We start from the raw sequence: 23,787 nt of genomic DNA, 5'->3' as shown, positions 1-23,787 counted from the left end.
GTCCTAAGAGGGGAGTTCATAGCAGTACAATCTTACCTCAGGAAACAAGAAAAATAAAAAATAAACAACCTAAACTTACACCTAAAGCAATTACACAAAGAAGAACAAACAAAACCCAAAGTTAGTAGAAGGAAAGAAATCAGAAAGATCAAAGCATAAATAAATGAAATAGAGACAAAGAAAACAATACAAAAGATCAATGAAACTAAAAGCCGGTTCTTTGAAAAGATAAATAAAATTGATAAACCTTTAGCCAGATTCATCAAGAAAAAAAAAAAAGAGAGGGCTCAATTCAATAAAATTAGAAATGAAAAAGGAGGGACTTCCCTGGTGGCACCATGGTTAAGAATCCACCTGCCAATGCAGGGAACAAGGGTTCGATCCCTGATCCAGGAAGATCCCACATGCCGCGGAGCAACCAAGCCCATGCATCACAACTACTGAGCCTGTGCTCTAGAGCCCATGAGCCACAACTACTGAGCCCGTGTGCCACAACTACTGAAGCCCATGCACCCTAGAGCCTGTGAGCCACAACTACTGAGCCCACATACTGCAACAACTGATGCCTGCATGCTCCAGGGCCCGCATGCTGCAACTACTGAAGCCCGTGTTCCTAGAGCCCATGTTATGCAACAAGAGAAGCCACCACAATGAGAAACCCACACACCACAACGAAGAGTAGCCCCCGCTTGCCACAACTAGAGAAAGCCAGTGGGCAGCAACAAAGACCCAAAGCAGCCAAAACAAAAAAAAAAAGAAAGAAAAAAAAGAAATGATAAAGGTTCTCCTTTATCATCATAGCATGCACCACAGAAATACAAAGGATCATAAGAGACTACTACAAGCAACTATACGCCAATAAAATGGACAACCAAGAAGAAATGGAAAATTCTTAGAAAAGCAAAACCTTCCAAGACTGAAATAGGAAGAAATACAAAATATGAACAGATAAATTACAAGTACTGAAACCGAAACTGTGATTTAAAAACTTCCAACAAACAAAAGTCCAGGACCAGATGGCTTCACAGGTGAATTCTATCAAACATTTAAAGAGTTAACACCTATCTTTCTGAAACTCTTCCAAAAAATTGTAGAGGAAGGAACATGCCCAGGCTCATTCTATGAGGCCAGCATCACCCTGATACCAAAACAAAAGCTACCGCACAAAAAGATAATTACAGAACAATATCACTAATGAGCACAGACTAAAAAATTCTCAAAATACTAGCAAGCCAAATCCAACAATACATTACAAGGATCATACACCATGATCAAGTGGGATTTATCCTAGGGATGCAAGGATTCTTCAATATATGCAAATGAATCAATGTCATACACCATATTAACAAATTAAAGAATAAAAACCACATGATCATCTCAATGGATACAGAAAAAGCTTTTGACAAAATTCAACACCCATTTACAATAAAAACCTCCAGAAAGTGGGTATAGAGGGAACCTAGCTTGACATAATAAAGGCCATATATGACAAACCCACAGCAAAGATCATTCTCAATGGTGAAGAGCTGAAAGCTTTCTCTAAGATCAGGAATAAGACAAGGATGTCCACTCTCACCACTTCTATTCAACAAAGTTTTGGAAGTCCTAGTCACAGGAATCAGAGAAGAAAAATAAATAAAAGGAATCCAAACTGGAAAGGAAGAAGTAAAACTGTCACTGTTTGCAGATGACGTGATGCTATACACAGAAAATCCTAAAGATGCTACCAGAAAACTAGTAGAGCTCATCAATGAATTCAGTAAAGTTGCAGGATACAAAATTAATGCACAGAAATCTGTTGTACTTGTATCACTAATACTGAAAGATCAGAAAAAGAAATTAAGGAAACAATCTCACTGACCATCACATCAAAAAGAATAAAATACCTAGGAATAAATTTACCTAAGGAGGCAAAAGACCTGTGCTCAGAAAACTATAAGACACCAATAAAAGAAATCAAAGATGACACATTTGAAAAGATATACCATGTTCTTGGACTGGAAGAATCAATACTGTCAAAATGACTATACCACCCAAGGCAATCTACAGATTCAATGCAAGCCCCATCAAATTACCAATGGCATTTTTTACAGAACTAGAACAAAAAGTTTTAAAATTTGTATGGTGACACAAAAGACCCCGAATAGCCAAAGCAATCTTGAGAAAGAAAAACAGAGCTGGAGGAATCAGGCTCCCTGACTTCAGACTATAGTATAACGATACAGTCATCAAAACAGTATGGTACTGGCATAAAAACAGAAATATAGATCAATGGAACAGGATAGAAAGTCCAGAGATAAACCCATGCACCTATGGTCAACTAATCCATGATAAAGGAGGCAAGAACATACAATGGAAAAAAAGACAGTCTCTGCAATAAGTGATGCTGAGAAAACTGGACAACTACATGTAAAAGAATGCAATTAGAACACTCCTTAACACCATACACAAAAATAAACTCAAGGGCTTCCCCGGTGGCACAGTGGTTGAGAGTCCACCTGTCGATGCAGGGGACACGGGTTTGTGCCCTGGTCCGGGAAGATCCCACATGCCGCGGAGCAGCTGGGCCCATGAGCCATGGCCGCCAAGCCTGCACATCCGGAGCCTGTGCTCCGCAACAGGAGAGCCCAAACAGTGAGATGCCCGCATACTGCAGAAATAAATAAATAAATAAAATTTAAAAATAAACTCAAAATGGATTAAAGACCTAAATGTAAGGCTGAATACTATAAAACTCTTAGAGGGAAACATAGGCAGAACACTCTTTGACATAAATCACATCAATATCTTTTTTGATCCGTCTCCTACAGTAATGGAAATAAACACAAAAATAAACAAATGGGACCTAATTAAACTCAAAAGCTTTTGCACAGCAAAGGAATCTATAAACAAAATGAAAATACAACCCTCAGAATGGGAGAAAATATTTGCAAATGAAGCGACCGACAAGGGATTAATCTCCAAAATATACAAACAGCTCATGCAGTTCAACATTAAAAAAACAACACAATAAAAAAACGGGGAGAAGACCTAAATAGACCTTTCTCCAAAGAAGACATACAGATGGCGAAGAGGCACATGAAAAGATGCTGAACGTCACTAATTATTAAATTCAAATTAAAACTACAAAGAGGTACCACCTCACAACAGTCTGAATAGCCATCATCAAAAAGACTACAAAAAATAAATGCTGGAGGGGGTGTGGAGAAAAGAGAACCCTCCGGGCTTCCCTGGTGGCGCAGCGGTTGAGAGTCCGCCTGCTGATGCAGGGGATGCGGGTTTGTGCCCCAGTCCAGGAGGATCCCACGTGCCACGGAGCAGCTGGGCCCGTGAGCCATGGCCACTGAGCCTGCGCGTCTGGAGCCTGTGCTCCGCAACGGGAGAGATCACAACGGTGAGAGGCCCACGTACCGCAAAAAAAAAAAAAAAAAAAAAAGATTAAAAGAGAACCCTCCTACACTATTGGTGGGAAGGTAAATTGGTAAAACCACTGTGGAGAACAGTATGGAGGTTCCTTAAAAACTAAAAGTAGAACTACTATACGATCCAGCAATCCATTCCTGGGCACATATCCAGAGAGAGCCATAATTCGAAAAGATATATGCACCCCAATGTTCATTGCAGCACTACTGGTGATAGCCAAGACATGGAAGCAACCTAAATGTCCATCAACAGAGGAATGGATAAAGAAGATGTGGTGTGTATATATATATATACACATATACATACACACACATATACACATAATGGAATATTACTCAGCCATAAAAAAGAACAAAATAATGCCACTTATAGCAACATGGATGCAACTAGAGATTATCATACTAAGTAAAGTAAGTCAGAGAAAGACAAGTATATGATATTGCTTATACACGGAAGCCAGAAATAATGATACAAATGAACTTATTTACAAAACAGAAACAGACTCACAGACTTAGAAAACAAACTTATGGTTACCAAAGAGGAAGGGGGCGGGGGATAAACTGGGAGTTCAGGATTGACATATACATACCACTGTATTTAAAATAGATAATCAACAAGGACCACTGTATAGCAAAGGGAACTCTACTCAGTATTCTGTAATAATCTAAATGGAAAAGAATTTGAAAAAGAATAGATTTTTGTATATATATAAGTGAATCATTTTGTTGTACACCTGAAACTAACACAACATTGTAAATCCACTATACTCCAACACAAAATAAAAATTTTTTAAAAGACGGTGCCAGCACTGAATTGAGCGCAAAGGTAAACAGAATCATTTCAAACTATCTGCTGGGGCTTCCCTGGTGGCGCAGTGGTTGAGAGTCCGCCTGCCAATGCAGGGGACACGGGTTTGAGCCCCGGTCTGGGAAGATCCCACATGCCACGGAGCAACTAAGCCCGTGCGCCACAACTACCGAGCCTGCACTCTAGAGCCTGCGAGCCCCAACTACTGAGCCCACCAGCCACAACTACTGAAGCCCGTGCACCTAGAGTCCGTGCTCTGCAACAAGAGAAGACACCACAATGAGAAGCCCGTGCACCGCAACAAACAGTAGCCCCCGCTCGCCGCAACTGGAGAAAGCCCACGTGCAGCAACAAACACCCAACGCAGCCAAAAATAAATAAATAAAATAAATACATTTTAAAAAAAGACAAAACATCTGCTGGCCACAGGGAAAGATATCAAGCAGAAAAGACCAGTTCCAACTTTGCTGCATGGTTTTTTTTTTTTTTCAAGAAAGAGATAGGCCCCCAAATCCGTCCCCTCAAAATACTCCTAAATAAAGAGTTGACGGCACACTGAAACTTCACTCAGGAGAGCTACTGCGGTAACTTTAGAGGTCACATGTGGGCCATAACCAACAGGAGCATTTAACTTTTTTTTTTTTTTTTTGCTGTACGCGGGCCTCTCACTGTTATGGCCTCTCCCGTTGCGGAGCACAGGCTCCGGACGCGCAGGCTCAGCGGCCATGGCTCACGGGCCCAGCCGCTCCGCGGCATGTGGGATCTTCCCGGACCGGGGCACGAACCCGTGTCCCCTGCATCGGCAGGCGGACTCTCAACCACTGCGCCACCAGGGAAGCCCAACATTTTTTCTTGTGTGTAAAACTTGTACAATTTGTAAATATTTAGATATAGTAAGACTTTGCGGGGGTAATTTTAAAATACTTTAAATAATTATGAAGGTTCATCATTGCCATACCATTGCTTGCATGATATATTAGTTTCATATAATTTTTAAGTTAGAATTCTTAATGAAGAACCGAACTTCTAATTATCATGTATTCATAGAAAAATGGAATCTTTTCTTTACCACAATTTGCCTTACAATGAACCAAAGAATGAAAGTGGGATCTGCCTGTACCACAACCCCCCCACTTAACCCCTGAACAGTCAGGAAAGCACAAAATGGCACCGTCTCTGGAAATCAGCTGAAACCAAGGCCCTGAACTCAAGGGGGAGGAACTGATGTGCGCACTCGGAGTCCACTCACTTCTACATTTAGCCCAGAGAAAACCCTCAAAGATCCTCTAGTCCAACTATTCCACCTAAACCTGGCAGGGACAGAAGCGACCTACCATGTCTGCAGAAGTTATTTTCCATGAGTAAACTTCCTCAAACACTAGGAGGTTAGGAGCAATAATCAGTGGCAGAGATGGGGCGGGTATGGCGGTTATAAAGCATTGACAAATGGCAGCTGACAGTGGAAGACAAGGTGGAAAAACTAAAGAGTTTGTCTCAGAATAATACTGGATCTAAGGAATAAAACATGAACCTGAGTCATTATGGAAAGGTCTTAGCCTGTTTTCCATCAAGAATGTTTTAAGATAAACATAGAGCTCTCATTCAAAGGGGTCATGTCCGGGTATCTGGAAAGTTAAGTCCTGTGGTCCCATGGATTGCCTTCATGCTCAACAATGCTACATAACTGTTGTATATGAACGCACCTGTTTTTTCAAGGACATATGAAGTTTGTTTTTGAGATGTGCATACGTCTCACTGACAATAAAACAAATACTCTGAATTCCAAGGGCTAAAATAACTTGTATACAGATGACAACTTATCTAAATGACCTGAAATAAAAATGATGGCAGATAAGCCCTCGAGAAAGACAGTACTTAAGCATTACCAATCACCACCCCCAAGGCTACACACGTGTCAAACAGCCAGCCTTATCAATCTGATGATGTTGTGGGAGTCCAAAAACAGGTAGACCATGTAGATTAGAATTTATCATTCCAGGGTGAAGTAACAAGAATGTTAGCTTTACATGATCTCCATCCTATGGTCAAGTCTTCCTCCTCTTCTCTCCCCTGTTGCTCAACCTTACCTCTTAGTAACAAAACAAGGAAGCAGTGACTCTGTGATAAGATACCTCTTCCATTTCTAGACTTTAAATTTGTTCTTTACCATGTTCCTGGTGTTGCCCCTACCCCTCTTCCCCTATCCAGGCCATCCTTTCCCAATCACCTGTAGAAAGAACAGAATGTCCAAACTCTCCCCAAGTGATCTCATGCCCTCGTGTGGGCACCTCCAGGTGGGCAGACCAGCTATTCACATGTGCTTGTTCAGGACAGTGCCTGGAACACTGTACACCCCCTAGGTACCCTCACTGGGGACCCAGATTCATGCCTCTGCCTTTATATCTCCTGCTATAATTTTAACTATTTTTATCTCAGCCAATTCCTTTGCTTCACAGTCACTTCAAGAATCATGTAGAGGAAAGAACAGGAGTTTTGGAGCCAGAAAATCCTGGGATGAATCCCAGCTGCAGCACCCAAATTGAGTTCCGAGACTGAGAACAAGTCACTTCCTTCCCCGAGCCTTAAATCCTCAAACCTAAAAAGAGACGGCTGTGCAGAGTAAATGAGATGACGTCTATAAAGTGCTTGGCACACAGGAGGTACTCAGCACATGCATATCTCCTTCCCCTCCCTCTCTCCCCCTTATAACTGCTGGCCCTAGCATCTTTCTCTGAGACTACTTTTTCCCATCTCTACTCACTGACTCCTCCCCATATGCTTCCTATTGGCACTATCTTCTACACCTGAATCACGAAGAGTGTTTGAGAAACCTATAACGGGAAACGTGATTATAGAGCATTGCCAAACTGTGGTTTTTCAAATAGAAATAACAAGACTGCAGAATAGGATTACGCTCTAGAGGGCTGTCTAAAGACTGAGGGAACAGCCAGCCCTCCTGCCCCTCTTCCCCCTTATTTGCGAGACTTAGCAAATAAAAATATAAGACTTCCAGTTAAATTTCATTTTCAGACAAACAACAAATATCTTTCCAGTGTTGTAGTAGAGAAGGAAAATGCCTCTCTAGCAAAGAAGAGCGGTAGAGAAAGATAATTAAGGTCATGACTATCAGAGAAAGAGGTGGCTGTCCCTTCCACCTGGTGTCACCACAGAGAGCTTAAAGTTCTCTGACCGAGAAAGGGAATTCCTGCCTGAGTCCTAACTCAGTAGAGTCCTGGAGTTCTAGAAAGTGCCAGGAGGCAACAGTCAAATAGCCACCATGGTCTTTCAACTCCATTAAGCATCAGCTTAGCGGAGAGGTGAATGGGTTTTGAAGACTTCAGTTGCCCAAGCATGCTCGATATCTGTCCAAAACCCACCCACCAAATGCTTGATACATGAGTTTTATGGTATTTTTTACTCATTAATTTTTAAAGATTATTTCATTCAATGAGCAAACCTATTTTATATTTCATATAATCCTAAGAACATTGGAAAAGAGGAGATAAGCTACCTATACTTAACACAAGTGAGTTTTCTCTTAATTTATTTGGGTTGACATTTTCCATTTTAAAAGAAAAAGGGTGATACAATTACACATGAAAATGCACCTATGTTACTGTACAAGAGGAAATAGCATCTCTTGTCAGGATTACTACAATAACTTCTCAATTGGATGCCCAGCTCCCACCCATCCAGTCTCTCCTCAGCCCAGCGGCCAGAAGGATCCTTCTAACACATAAGTCAGATCCTGTCACTTCCCTTCTCAAAATCTTCCAGTGGCTTCCCACCTCACTCCAAGGACGAGTTAGTCTTTCCAGTGGCCTGCAAGGTCCTTCGGGACCTGCTACTGTTCCTTTACGCCCTCTGACCTCATCTGCCCTTGCCCTATTTACTCAGCCCCAATCACACCACCTCTGCCTACAGCCTTCTTGCCCAGGACACTCCTATGCTCGCTCCCATCCCCAGCTTCAGGTCTTTGCTCTGATGCCATCTTCTCCAGGATGCTTTCTCTGGCCACCTTTTCAAATCAGCCCCCATTCCTGGCATGTTCTATCCCCCATCTCTGCTACATTTTTCTCCATTCCAGAGAGCACCATCAACCTACTATATATTTCACTTAGTTGCATGTTTTGTGTCTCTCCCCCGCTAGAATATAGGGCAGAAATGTTGGCATTCTGTTCACTGCAGCATCCCCAGCACGTAGAACAGTATGTGGTACATCGTAGGCACTCAGCAAAATTACTTATGGAATGTTGAATAAACATAAGGTAAAAATAATGAGGTATTATCATTTTACTGGGGTAAAATGTATTTACTGACATCTAAACAATGAATAAACGTGGGGTTTTAAGACTTCAGAGTTAAAAACCAGCTCTTCCCCTGAAGCCCCCCACACCTGCTTTCTCCTTTTCCTCATCAGAAAATCATAAAGAGCCAGGGCAGAAGGGGGATTTTTCTACTTCTGATATTAATATTCAGAAACATAGGACAGAGCGTTCTCACTGTTGGTATTTTATAAATTGTATGATTTCTTTAAAGTACACATTTGTCTGAAGTAACATCCTTTTAAAATGCTTCCCAAGTCTCCCCTCTCAGGCTAAGAATAGTCAACGTCCAGACTAAAGGATGCACTGCTCATCAAGTTTCAGCACATGGGCATTCGGTAACGTTTGCTGATTGGCCAAGATCCCAATGTCACCCTTCTAGCCAACGTCCCACAGAACGACCTTTCAGTGAGAGACATGTCAAAGTCCAAAATGCCAAGCAGAATTCCCATTACCTCTCCTGGGCAACTCCAATGAGCTGCTGCAAGTCCACCTCCTGCTTCCTCAGGGTTCCAAACGAGGACTGACTCTCCACGAGGCCTTTGCCACCAATGTTCAGCTTGACCTTCCCCAGTGCCGTCTCCAGGGTCCCACTCACATGGTTTTCAAACTTGCCCTCGTACTTCACAAAGTCCGACTCCACGACCACTACAGTGAATGAGACATGCAGAGGAATCTAATGACAAAACGGCCACCTCTGTGCCTCAGGTCACCTAGCTTTCCAATCCTGCAGAAACCTGTGGGAAACATGAGGTCTGCACGCAGAATGGAAAGCCGGTGGCCGCGCTGTGTGTATGGGCAAAAGAACCTGGGTGCTAAGAGCGTGGCATGCACTGGTGGCCAGGGACTCTACTGGGCACTTTTTTGTTTTTTCATCTTTCAATTCCAATATACACACATATAGACAAGTGCACAAAAAGTATCTATAGAGTTTCATGAATAATTTTAAAGCAAACATCTGTTTAACTACTATCCAGGTAAAGAAATAGGACATGTTAAATATGTACTTTTCTAGGATGAAGGGACTAGATGAGGATGACACCAAAGCACAGAGAAGATAGCAGCCCATCACTCTGCCCAGGGAGTGGCCTGCCTGATTCAGTATCTTGCAGGTCAGACGCCTCAACCTGTCCTCGGGCATCCTCCCTTCTCACTGGTGGCCTTGGAGAACACTGCCCTGGCCTTCATTACCATCTCCATTGAAACAGTTCTCCCCATATTTACCTGTTTATATCTGACCTCCACCCCGTCTTTCAATTCCTTATCAAGCAATTCCTTATCTCTGTGTTCCTGATAAAGTCAGTGGGCACGCCCTTCCTCCCTGCTTCGAACACCATCTTGGAACACACAAGCTCCAGACTCCCCATTCTTCCTTCCTGGCTTCCCAGACACTGAGAAAGATGCCACCACCCAGCTGGTGTCCCAGCTTCAATCAACTCACCTGGTCATACCAGGCGATGGCTATCAGATTGCCTTCAGGATCTGCCCTTTTTTGTCTGAACACTAAAGATAAACATCTGATGATCTCAGACTTGAACTGCTAGCCTTCACATGTCTCCAGATTTCTACTGTTCTCATTTTTAATTGAACCAAATACTACCATAAAAATGGTCTCAGTCACCATCATTCAGGAAGGTTACACTGAGAGGCTCTCAGGAACTTCATACTCGGCCCTTTCCATTTTCCTGACCCAAGGCTCTCCTGGCTCCTGGCGGCACTTCATAAGGGATTCAAATCCGACTGGAGTCTGAAACGTTTCTTTCCATCCAGCCACTGCCCCCAACACCTGTATTTCTTTCACCCCAGGCAACAAAACCTATACCTCAACCAGGGTTAATGAGAATTAATCACCATTCATTATCTGTGAAGTTTACCAAGTAGAGAATCATCTCCATGAAAAATAAGAAGCTTATGAAAATGCCCCCAAGTCACAGCCTTCTCCTAGTCACATCTTGAGAACACAAACACTCTGGGAAATGCTTTCGGAAGCAGCATATAGCAGCTGTTAAGAGCTCAAGATTTTATCACTAGTCTAATATACCTAGCTGGGAGACCTTGGGTAACATCCATCACCCTGAACCTCAGGTTTGTCATATGTAATTTGGAGATAATTAATAATACCTACCTGATGGGTTCTACTGGAAGTTGATGTATACAGAGCCTGGCACATAGCAAGTGCTCAATCTATCCACTGGGTTTAGGCCAAAGCAACATCATTTCCTGATAAACAGGACAGTCCTAGATTGTATAAAGTACCACACAGACAGAAATTCTACCCTTAGATCCCTGTTCTGGCCCCAATCAGGCATATTACCACTCCTGAAAACTCTGACCCCAAAACTGGATCCCACAGCAGGTAAGGACAATCAAGACTGTCTGTGTACTGCAAAATGCCACACTAGACACACCTCCGAACCAGATATCGTTTGCACACACGTCTGCATCGAGTTATCCACTGCTGCAGGTGGAAGGGAAAAGTGAGGAAGCCAACAGGCCATGGGTAGGACAACCAAGTCACCACCCTCCAACCTCCGCACCCCGGGCAACATAACACTCCAGTGTGGTTGCCAGGGGCAAGAATAACAAAGGTGAGGCATCATGAATCTGCTCAGAAGACACAGTAGTGGGCACCTCTCATCACAGCCCTAACAGCAACAGGACACAGAACCACGCATGAGCTCTGGCCTCAGATGATGAGCATATGTGGGACTTCCTAATCTGCAGGGACTGCAACCGGCCTGACCCATCTAACAACAGCTCTCAGGACACCACGAAAGAAGCAGCTAACAGCACAGAGCGGTGAAATTCCAATTACTCAGGGGCCCATGGTCTGTTCTGTGAATTTTTTTTTCTCTTGCCTTTCCTTATATTTAGTTATTACACTACTCAGTAAGAGTTCTACCAGACATCCAGGGGGAAAACATGACATAAAATTAATATCAATTCACTTGCCCATTGTCTGACAGCTCTGATAATGAGCCTGGCTGAAGAAAGCATTGGCTAGAACGCTGAGCTGGAAGAAAGGAGATTATTTGTCAACTCAAATTACCTCCTCTATCACTTTTTCCCTTTAAGGGAGACGCAATCACAAAAGTAGAGAACTTTAGGGCTGAAAGAAGACTCAAACATCATCTAGTCCAATAATTAAGAGCTGATGGTGCTTTCATATATCACCATGTTCCAAAAAGCAGTGCAGGAATAAGTACCAAAAGTCTTCGAAAAGTTCCCAACCTCTGGTCCAGTAATTCTATCTTTAAGAATCTATGCCACCCCAATGTTCATAGCAGCATTATTTACAATTGCCAAGATATGGAAGCAACCTAGGTGTCCATCAACAAAAGAATGGATAAGGAAGATGTGGTACACACACACACACACACACACACACACACACACACACACAAAATGGAATACTACACAGCCATAGAAAAGAATGAAATTTTGCCATTTGCAACAACATGGATGGACTTGGAGGGTATTATGCCAAGTGAAATAAATCAGAGAAAGACACTGTATGTTATCACTAACATGTACAATCTAAAAAAATAAAACTAGTGCCAATAATAAAAAAGAAACAGACTCACAGATATAGAGAACAAACTAGTGGTTACCAAAGGGGAGAGGGAAGTGGGGGAGGGGTAAGATGGGGGTAGAGGATTAAGAAGTACAAACTGCTATGTATAAAATAAATAAGCTACAAGAATATATTACACAGCACAGAGAATATAGCCAATATTTTCTAATAACTATAAATGGAGTATTATCTATAAAAATTTTGCATCACTACATTGTACACCTGAAACTAATATAATATTGTAAATCAACTATATCTCAATAAGAAAAAAGGGAGACCTTCAAGATGGCAGAGGAGTGAGACGTGGAGATCACCTTCCTCCCCACAATTACATCAAAAATACATCTACACATAGAACAACTCCTACAGAACACCTACTGAACGCTGGCAGAAGACCTCAGACTTCCCAGAAGGCAAGAAACTCCCCCACGTACCTGTGTAAGGCAAAAAAAAAAAAAAGGAAAAACAGAGACAAAAGAATAGGGACGGGACCTGCACCAGTGGGAGGGAGCTGTGAAGGAGGAAAGGTTTCCACACACTAGGGAGCCCCTTCACTGGCAGGGATGGGGGTTGGGCAGGGGTAATTTTCAGAGCCACAGAGCACAGCACAGCAATAGGGGTGCAGAGAGCAAAGCGGAGAGATCCCCACACAGAGGACTGGTGCTGACCAGCACCCACCAGCCTGAGAGGCTTGTCTGCTCAACCACCAGGGCAGGTGGGGGCTGGGAGCTGAGGCTCGGGCTTCAGAGGCCAGACCCCAGGGAGAGGACTGGGGTTGGCTGCGTGAAGACAGCCTGAAGGGGGCTAGTGTGCCACAGCTAGCCGGGATGGAATCCAAGAAAAAGTCTGGACCTGCCAGAGGCGAGACCTTTGTTTCGGGATGCGCGAGGAGAGGGGATCCCTTCCCAGCGTGCCCACAGAAGGCAGAGCACTGCCTGAAAGAGCTCCAGAGACAGGCACGAGACACGACTATCAGCTTGTACCCCAGAGACGGTCATAAACTGCTAACACTGCTGCCGCTGCCACCAAGAATTCTGTGTGCAAGTGCGGGTCACTATCCACATCCCCCAGGAGCCTGTGCAGCCCGCCAATGCCAGGGTTCCATGATCCAGGGACAACTTCCCCAGAAGAACACACGGCGCGCCTCAGGCTGTTGCAACGTCATGCCAACCTCTGCCGCCAGAGGCTCACCTCGCATTCCAATTATGACTACCAAACCCCTCCCTCCCCTGCCCTGAGTGAGCAAGAGAGCCCTAATGAGCTGCTGCTTTAATCCCCTTCTGTAAGGGTGAGTAACAGACTCCTGAGGGTGACCTACACGCAGAGGCGAAGCCAAAACCAACACTGAACCCCAGGAGCTGTGAGAACAGAGGAGGGGAAATTTCTCCATGCAGACTCAGGAGCAGCAGATTAAATCCCCACAATCAACTTGATAAACCCTGCATCTGAAGAATACCTGAATAGAAACGAATGTTCCCAAAACTGAGGCAGTGGACTTTGGGAGCAACCCTAGACTTGGGGTTTGCTCTCTGCATCTGATTTGTTTCTGGTTTTATGTTTATCTTAGTTTAGTATTTAGTGCTTATTATCATTGGTGGATATATTCATTGGTTTGGTTGCTCTCTTCCTTTTTTTTTAATATATATATATTTTTCTCCTTTTTCTCTTTTTGTGTGTATGTATATGCTTCTTTGTGTGATTTTGTCTGTATAAGTTTGCTTTTACCATTTGTCCTAGGATTCTGTCCATTTTTTAGTTTTTGCTTTTTGGGGTTTTTTTCTTTCTTCCTTTTCTTCTGAGCCGTGTGGCTAAGAGGGTCTTGGTGCTCCAGCCGGATGTTGAGCCTGAGCCTCCACGGTGGGAGGGCCGAGTCCAGGACATTGGACCACCAGAAACCTCCGGGCCGCACATAATATCAATTGGCGAGAGGTCTCCCAGAGATCTCCATCTCAACACTAAGACCCAGCTCCACCCAACAGCCAGCAAGGTCCAATGCTGGATGCCCCACGCCAAACAACTAGCAAGACAGAAACACAACCCCACCCATTAGCAGAGAGGCTGCCTAAAGTCATACTAAGTTCACAGACACTCCAAAACACACCACCGGATGCAGCCCTGCCCACCAGAAGGACAAGATCCAGCCCCGCCCACCAGAACACAGGCACTAGTCCCCTTCACCAGGAAGCCTACACAAGCCACTGAACCAACCTCACCCTGTGGGGGCAGACAGCAAAAATAATGGGAACTACAAACCTGCAACCTGTGAAAAGGAGACCCCAAGCACAGTAAGTTAAACAAAATGAGAAAACAGAGAAATATGCAGCAGATAAAGGAGCAAGGTAAAAACCCACCAGACAAAACAAATGAAGAGGAACTACGCAGTCTACCTGAAAAAGAATTCAGAATAATGTTAGTAAAGATGATCCAAAATCTTGGAAATAGAATGGAGAAAATACAAGAAATGTTTAACAAGGACCGAGAAGAACTAAAGAGCAAACAAACAGTGATGAACAACACAATAAATGAAATTAAAAATACTCAAGAAGGAGTCAATAGGAGAATAACTGACGCAGAAGAACGGATAAGTGAAATGGGAGATCAAAGAGTGGAAATAACTGCCTCAGAGAAGAATAAAGAAAAAAGAATGAAAAGAACTGAGGACAGTCTCAGAGACCTCTGGACAACAAGAAACGCACCAACATCCTAATTATAAGGGTCCCAGAAGAGGAAGAGAAAAAGAAAGGGTGTGAGAAAATATTTGAAGAGATTATACTTGAAAACTTCCCTAACGTGGGAAAGGAAATAGTCAAGTTCAGGAAGTGCAGAGAGTCCCATAGAGGATAAATCAAAGGAGAAACAGGCCAAGACATGTATTAATCAAACTACCAAAAATTAAATTCAAAGAAAAAATATTAAAAGCAGCATGGGAAAAGCAACAAATAAAATACAAGGGAATTCCCATAAGGTTAATAGCTGATCTTTCAGCAGAAACTCTGCAAGCCAGAAGGGAGTGGCAGGACATAGTTAAAGTGATGAAAGGGAAAAACTTACAACCAAGAATACCCAGAAAGGATCTCATTCACATTCAATGGAGAAATTAAAATCTTTATAGACGAGCAAAAGCTAAGAGAATTCAGCACCACAAAACCAGCTTTACAACATATGCTAAAGGAACTTCTCTATGCAGGAAACACAAGAGAAGGAAAAGACCTCTACAATAACAAATCCAAAACAATTAAGAAAATGGTAAGAGGAACATGCATATTGATAACTACCTTAAATGTGAATAGATTAAATGCTCCAGTCAAAAGACACAGGCTTGCTGAATGGATACAAAAACAAGACCCAGATATATGCTGCCTACAAGAGACCCACTTCAGACCTATGGACACATACAGACTGAAAGTGAGGGGATGGAAAAAGATATTCCATGCAAACGGAAATCAAAAGAAAGCTGGAGTAGCAATACTCATAACAGATAAAATAGACTTTAACATAAAGAATGTTACAAGAGACACGAAAGGACACTACATAATGATCAAGGGATCAATCCAAGAAGAAGATATAACAATTATAAATATATATGCACTCAACATAGGAGAATCTCAATACACAAGGCAACTGCTAACAGCTACAAAAGAGGAAATCGACAGTAACACAATAATAGTGCAGGAATTTAAAACCTCACGTACAACAATGGACAGATCATCAAGCAAAAAATTAATAAGGAAACACAAACTTTAAATGACAAAATAGACCAGATAATTTAATTGATATTTATAGAACATTCAATCCAAAACAAGCAGATTATACTTTCTTCTCAAGTGTGCACGGAACACTCTCCAGGATAGATCATATCTTGGGTCACACATCAAGCCTCAGTAAATTTAAGAAAATTGAAATCATATCAAGCATCTTTTCTGACCACAATGCTATGAGATTAGAAATCAATTACAGGGGAAAAAATTGTAAAAAACACAAACACATGGAGGCTAAACAATACGTTACTAAATAACCAAGAGATCACTGAAGAAATCAGAGGAAATCAAAAAATACCTAAAGCCAAATGACAATGAAAACACGACAATCCAAAACCTATGGAATGCAGCAAAAGCAGTGCTAAGAGGGAAGTTTATAGCTATACAAGCCTACCTCCAGAAACAAATATCTCAAATTAACAATCTAACTTTACACCTAAAGGAACTAGAGAAAGGAGAACAAACAAAACCCAGAGTTAGCAGAAGGAAAGAAATCATAAAGATCAAAGCAGAAATAAATGAAATAGACACAAAGAAAACAATAGCACAGATAAATAAAACTAAAACCTGGTTCTTTGAGAAGATAAACAAAATTGATAAACCATTAGCCAGACACAACAAGAAAAAGAGGGAGAGGACTCAAATCCATAAAATTAGAAATGAAAAAGGAGCAGTTACAACAGACACTGCAGAAGTACAAAGCATCCTAAGAGACTACTACAAGCAACTGTATGCCAATAAAATGGACAACCTGAAGAAATGGACAAATTCTTAGAAAGGTATAACCTTCCAAGACTGAACCAGGAAGAAATAGAAAATATGAACAGACCACTCATAAGTAATGAAATTGAAAATGTGATTAAAAATCTTCCAACTAACAAAAGTCCAGGACTAGATGGCTTCACAGGTGAATTCTATCAAACATTTAGAGAACAGCTAACACCCAACCTTCTCAAACTCTTCCAAAAACTTGCAGAGGAAGGAAGACTCCTAAACTCATTCTATGAGGCCACCATCACCCTGATACCAAAACCAGACAAAGATACTACCAAAAAAGAAAACTGCAGACCAATGTCACTGATGAATATAGATGCAAAAATCCTCAACAAAATACTAGCAACAGAATCCAACAACATATTAAAAGGATGATACACCATGATCAAATGGGAGTTATCCCAGGGATGCAAGGATTCTTCAATATATGCAAATCAATCAATGTGATACACTATATTAACAAAGTGAAAAATAAAAACCATATGATCGGGCTTCCCCAGTGGCACAGTGGTTAAGAGTCTGCCTACCGATGCAGGGGACACGGGATCGTGCCAAAGTCCGGGAAGATCCCACATGCCGCGGAGCAGCTAGGCCCGTGAGCCATAGCCACTGAGCCTGCGCGTCTGGAGCCTGTGCTCCACAACGGGAGAGGCCGCAACAGTGAGAGGCCTGCGTACCGCAAAAAAATAAATAAATAAATAAACCATATGATCATCTCAAAAGATGCAGAAAAAGCTTTTGACAAATTTCAATACCCATTTATGATTAAAAAAACTCTCCAGAAAGTGGGCATAGAGGGAACCTACCTCAACATAATAAAGGCCATATATAACAAACCCAGAGCAAACATCATTCTCAATGGTGAAAAACTGAAAGCATTTCCTCTAAGATCGGGAACAAGACAAGGATGTCCACTCTCACCACTATTATAAAACAGAGTTTTGGAAGTCCTAGCCACGGCACTCAGACAAGAAAAAGAAATAAAAGGAATACATATTGGAAAAGAAGAAGTAAAACTGTCACTGTTTGCAGATGACATGATACTATACATAGAGGATCCTAAAGATGCCACCAGAAAACTACTAGAGCTAATCAATGAATTTGGTAAAGTTGCAGGATACAAAATTAATGCACAGAAATCTCTTGCATTCCTATACACTAATGATGAAAAATATGAAAGAGAAATTATGGAAACACTCCCATTTACCATTGCAACAAAAAGAATAAAATACCTACGAATAAACCCACCTGGGAAACAAAAGACCTGTATGCAGATAACTATAAGACACTGATGAAAGAAATAAAAGATGATACCAACAGATGGACAGATATACCATGTTCCTGGATTGGAAGAATATTATGAAAATCACTATACTACTCAAAGCAATCTACAGATTCAATGCAATCCCTATCAAATTACCAATGGCAGTTTTTACGGAACTAGAACAAATCACGTCAAAATGTGTATGGATACACAAAAGACCCCGAATAGCCAAAGCAGTCTTGAAGAAAAAAAACGGGGCTGGAGGAATCAGACTCCCTGACTTCAGATTATACTACAAAGCTACAGTAATCAAGACAATACGGTACTGGCACAAGAAAAGAAACACAGATCAATGCAACAAGATAGAAAGCCCAGAGATAAACCCACACACCTTTGGTCAACTAATCTATGACAAAGGAGGCAAAGATACACAATGGAGAAAAGACAGTCTCTTCAATAAGTGGTGCTGGGAAAACTGGACAGCTACATGTAAAAGAATGAAATTAGACCACTCCCTAACACCATACACAAAAATAAACTCAAAATGGATTAGAAACCTAAATGTAAGACAGGGCACTATACAACTCTTAGAGGAAAACATAGGTAGAACACTGTTTGACATAAATCACGGCAAGATCTTTTTTGATCCACCTCCTAGAGTAATGGAAATAAAAACAAAAACAAAGAAATGGGACCTAATGAAACTTAAAAGCTTTTGCACAGCAAAGGAAACCATAAACAAGATGAAAAGACAACCCTTAGAATGGGAGAGAATATTCGCAAATGAAGCAACGGACAAAGGATTAATCTCCAAAATATATAAACAGCTCATGCAGCTCAATATTAAAAAAAACAAACCACCTAATCAAAAAATGGGCAGAAGACCTAAATAAACATTTTTCCAAAGATGACCAAGATGCACATGAAAAGCTGCTCAACATCACTAATTATTAGAGAAATGCAAATCAAAACTACAATGAGGTATCACCTTACACCAGTTAGAATGGGCATCATCAGAAAATCTACAAACAACAAATGCTGGAGAGAGTGTGGAGAAAAGGGAAACCTCTTGCACTGTTGGTGGGAATGTAAATTGATACAGCCACTATGGAGAACAGTATGGAAGTTCCTTAAAAAACGAAAAATAGAATTACCATATGATCCAGCAATTTTACTACTGGGCATATACCCGGAGAAAACCATAATTCAAAAAGACACATGTGGGGCTTCCCTGGTGGCGCAGTGGTTGAGAGTCCGCCTGCCGATGCAGGGGACGCGGGTTTGTGCCCCAGACTGGGAAGATCCCACATGCCGCGGAGCGGCTGGGCCCGTGAGCCATGGCCGCTGAGCCTGCACATCCGGAGCCTGTGCTCCGCAACGGGAGAGGCCACAACAGTGAGAGGCCCATGTACCACAAAAAAAAAAAAAGAAAAAAAAAGACACATGCACCCCAATGTTCATTGCAGCACTATTTACAATAGCCAGGTCATGGAAGCAACCTAAATGCCCGTCAACAGACGAATGGGTAAAGAAGTTGTGGTACATATATATGATGGAATATTACTCAGCCATAAAAAGGAACGAAACTGAGTCATTTGTTGAGATGTGGATGGATCTAGAGACTGTCATACAGAGTGAAGTAAGACAGAAAGAGGAAAACAAATATTGTATGTTAATGCATGTATGTGGAACCTAGAAAAATGGTACAGATGAACCGGTTTGCAGGGCAGAAGTTGAGACACAGATGTAGAGAGCAAATATATTGGACAGCAAGGGGGGAAAACCGCAGTGGGGTGGGGATGGTGGTGTGCTGAATTGGGCGATTGGGATTGACATGTATACACTGATGTGTATAAAACTGATGACTAATAAGAACCAGCAGTATAAAAAAACAAACAAAAAAACTAATAATAAACTTTCTTTGGGTTATTTGTATGGAAATATGTTAATATAAATGTTTCAGACATTACATGAAATTTCTAAAAATCTTATATATTCTGGTATAATGTTATAAGTCATAATTCTAGTTAGTACTTTAAAACGTATATCTCAGAAATAACTAAATTTCCTTGTCAACTGCATTATTATGAATTTTCATCAAATCTTTAACTGTGGTCATTTTTAAGTCTTTTGTCATTTACAGACAGTTCTGGGTGTACTCTGATGCTTTTACAAAAATGTTCCCATAAAAGGATCTCATCTTCAAGGAATTTATGGAAAAGACTCTGACAAGAACAGGTTTCTGGTAACTGACTATACCGCTGAACTGAATGAATAAGCATTTTCAGAACTCTAATGGAAAACTGATGAATTCATAAAAGTTCTAACAAAAGATCAAGATAAAAGAAAATTAATTACATGGGACTGAGTGAACTGATGAGGATGATTATAATTTTTGTGACTTTCTCTTTGAATAAAAAAAAAAAATCCCACAAGGACTCAGAGGCAAAAAATACACAAATCAATTTTCACTGCAAAGTAAAGGAGCTGTTACAGTGGAGGATTACTGAACTGAATGTCAATATTATGACATACTATGAGTGTATTTCGTGTTCGGTAATTACAATCATTGTTGCTTTTGTTGTGGTCATCCATTTACAATGCTTGGTGTCAGTTTATCTCTTGTAAAAATAAAATACAGTAGTGTGTGTGTGAGTTGTGGGAAAAAAAGAAAAAAATATTCTTTGATATTGCATATTTTTCCTACTGAGTATATTTAGAATGAGATTTTAAAAAAAAAGAAATTGAAACTGTGATTAAAAATCTTCCAACAAACAAAAGTCCAGTACTAGATGGCTTCACAGGTGAACTCTATAAAACATTTAGAGAACAGCTAACACCCAACCTTCTCAAACTCTTCCAAAAAAATGCAGAGGAAGGAAAACTCCCAAACTTATTCTATGAGGCCACCATCACCCTGATACCAAAACCAGATAAAGATACTACCAAAAAAGAAAATTACAGACCAATGTCACTGATGAATATAGATGAAAAAATCCTCAACAAAATACTAGCAAACAGAACCCAACAACACATTAAAAGGATCATACACCATGATCAAGCGGGATTTATCCCAGGGATGCAAGGATTCTTCAATATATGTAAATCAATCAATGCAATACAACATATTAACAAATTGAATAAAAACCATATGATCATCTCAATAGATGCAGAAAAAGCTTTTGACAAAATTCAACACCCATTTATGATACAAACTCTCCAGAAAGTTGGCACAGAGGGAACCGACCTCAACATACTAAAGGCCATGTACGACAAACCCACAGCAAACAACATTCTCAATGGTGAAAAACTTAAAGCATTTCCTCTAAGATCAGGAACAAGACAAGGATATCCACTCTCACCACTATAATTCAACAGAGTTTTGGAAGTCCTAGCCAAGGCAATCAGAGAAGAAAAAGAAATAAAAGGAATACAAATAGGAGAAGAAGTGAAACTGTCACTGTTTGCAGATGACATGATACTGTACATACAGAATCCTAAAGATGCTACCAGAAAACTACTAGAGCTAATCAATGAATTTGGTAAAGTAGCAGGATACAAAATTAGCACAGAAATCTCTTGCATTCCTATACACTAATGATGAAAAATCTGAAAGAGAAATTATGGAAACACTCCCATTTACCATTGCAACAAAAAGAATAAAACACCTAGGAATAAACCCACCTAGGGAGACAAAAGACCAGTATGCAGAAAACTACAAAACACTGATGAAAGAAACCAACAGATGGAGAGATAAACCATGTTCTTGGATTGGAAGAATCAATATTGTGAAAATGACTATACTACCCAAAGTAATCTACAGATTCAATGCAATCCCTATCAAATTACCAATGGCATATTTTACAGAATTAGAACACAAAACCTTAAAATTTGTATGGAGACACAAAAGGCCCCGAATAGGGCTTCCCTGGTGGCGCAGTGGTTGAGAGTCCGCCTGCCGATGCAGGGGACACGGGTTCGTGCCCCGGTCCGGGAGGATCCCACATGCCACGGAACGGCTGGGCCCGTGAGCCATGGCCGCTGAGCCTGCGCATCCGGAGCCTGTGCTCCGCAACGGGAGAGGCCACAACAGTGAGAGGCCCATGTACCACAAAAAAAAAAAAAGAAAAAAAAAGACACATGCACCCCAATGTTCATTGCAGCACTATTTACAATAGTGGTTAAGAATCCGCCTGCCAATGCAGGCAACACGGGTTCGAGCCCTCGTCCAGGAAGGTCTCACATGCCGTGGAGCAACTAAGCCCGTGAGCCACAACTACTGAGCCTGCGCTCTAGAGCCCAAGAGGCACAACTACTGAGCCCACGTGCCACAACTACTGAAGCCCGTATGCTTAGAGCCTGTGCTCTGCAAAAAGAGAAGCCACCACGGGCTTCCCTGGTGGCCCAGTGGTTGGGAGTCTGCCTGATGATGCAGGGGACACAGGTTCGTGTCCCGGTCCGAGAAGATCCCACATGCCGCGGAGCAGCTGGGCCCATGAGCCACAGCCGCTGAGCGTGCGCGTCCGGAGCCTGTGCTCCGCAACGGGAGAGGCCACAACAGTGAGAGGCCCGCATACCACAAAAAAATAAATAAATAAATAAAATAAATGAGGAGTATATAAAAATTATATGTAATATGTTTCCAATTTTGTTTATAAAAAATTAGATGCAGAGAAAGAAAAGATACAATCCAAGTGTTAATGGGAATTAACACTTGATGGAGGAATTTTTGTTGATTTGTTTTCTTGCCTTTCTATATTTTATACATGCTCCTCTGTAATAATGAGTCAAACTCCCCATTTTTGATGCTTAATGTTTCAAGCCCACCACCCCCTCTTTTCTTTCTGTTACACATCTGGGCAGTAGGGTAAGAAACCCTAGGTGGTCCCTCCATTGGCACCAGCAGGAAATTGAAAAGTTGTAATAAGCCCCAGCCTACATGCAGAACCCTCACCACACCTCATATTCATTAGAGAATCTGAGCCAATCTCTTATCCCCTCCTTCTCTCTAGCTATTTTTGGACCAGCCTTGGGAACCTGCCATGCTGTCCCCAGAAAAGCTTCGTTATGTGAGTAATAAAACTTTTCGCATCCTCCTGATGGATACGTGGCATCATCAACCTCAACACCAAACCAAATTTGGGGAAGTAAAACCAACCCACTCATGCTGAGGGGCCACAACATCTACAAATGAGCATGTTGTACTTTTATACCAAAACTGCAATATTATTTCTTAAATATTAAGCTATAACTTTTCATGTCAGGCCTGCAGAATTTTCTCATTTTACGGAAGGATACATTTTTAAAACAGTAGGCAAAGAAACAGGAGAACTGATTATAAGGTATCGCCTTACAGTCACTCAAGACAACATGTGTCTAAAAGAAGAATCCTCTCCTGTTCTGGAACTAATTGTACAATATAACGAAAGAAACATACCTGGACTCAGAAACTGGTCTTCTGTGAGCACATCTCCCAGGGTGACAGATAAAAACTGGTATTTGGGTCTCTGCCAGCACCACAATCTCTTTTTTTTGGTCACCAGACTTAGAAGTTGTAATTTATCAGAGTCATTCAAATTTGATACTGTGATCAGGTTACCTCCAGCATCAACTTCTCTAAGAAAATTCCTTGTTGCTCTGGCAAACATTTTGAGAGCTCCAGATTACCTGAAAAAAAATATACAGGAAGTTGTTATTTCGTGACTTTTTTCTAAAATTACCTTATTTCTCCCTAGTATCAATCAGTATACATGAAAGAATACCTTCTCCTTAGAGAAGCCTCTAGTTTGAGTTTCAGTTGATGTCTAAAAAATCAAATTGAAATACTGAAAGAGAATATGTATATAAATCGCAATAGGCTAG

At 41.4% G+C, this 23,787-nt stretch overlaps 1 protein-coding gene across 1 annotated transcript in view; it reads right to left on the bottom strand.

Annotated features, from left to right (window-relative positions):
- GSDME (gasdermin E) overlaps positions 1-23,573 on the bottom strand; it is a 63,054-nt gene extending 39,481 nt beyond the window's left edge. The window contains exons 1-2 of the mRNA XM_060156057.1: positions 23,363-23,573; positions 9,011-9,203 (exon numbers count right to left, since the gene is read on the bottom strand). Of these exons, the coding sequence (XP_060012040.1) occupies positions 9,011-9,203; positions 23,363-23,573 (404 nt within the window). The remainder of the gene's footprint in view (positions 1-9,010; positions 9,204-23,362) is intronic.
- Positions 23,574-23,787: the final 214 nt, after the last annotated feature.

Source organism: Lagenorhynchus albirostris, chromosome 8 (genome assembly GCF_949774975.1).
Source record: "Lagenorhynchus albirostris chromosome 8, mLagAlb1.1, whole genome shotgun sequence".
NCBI classification, from domain to species: domain Eukaryota; kingdom Metazoa; phylum Chordata; class Mammalia; order Artiodactyla; family Delphinidae; genus Lagenorhynchus; species Lagenorhynchus albirostris.
Note: the sequence above shows the minus strand (reverse complement) of the source record. Positions and strands in the feature narration are given on the sequence as shown.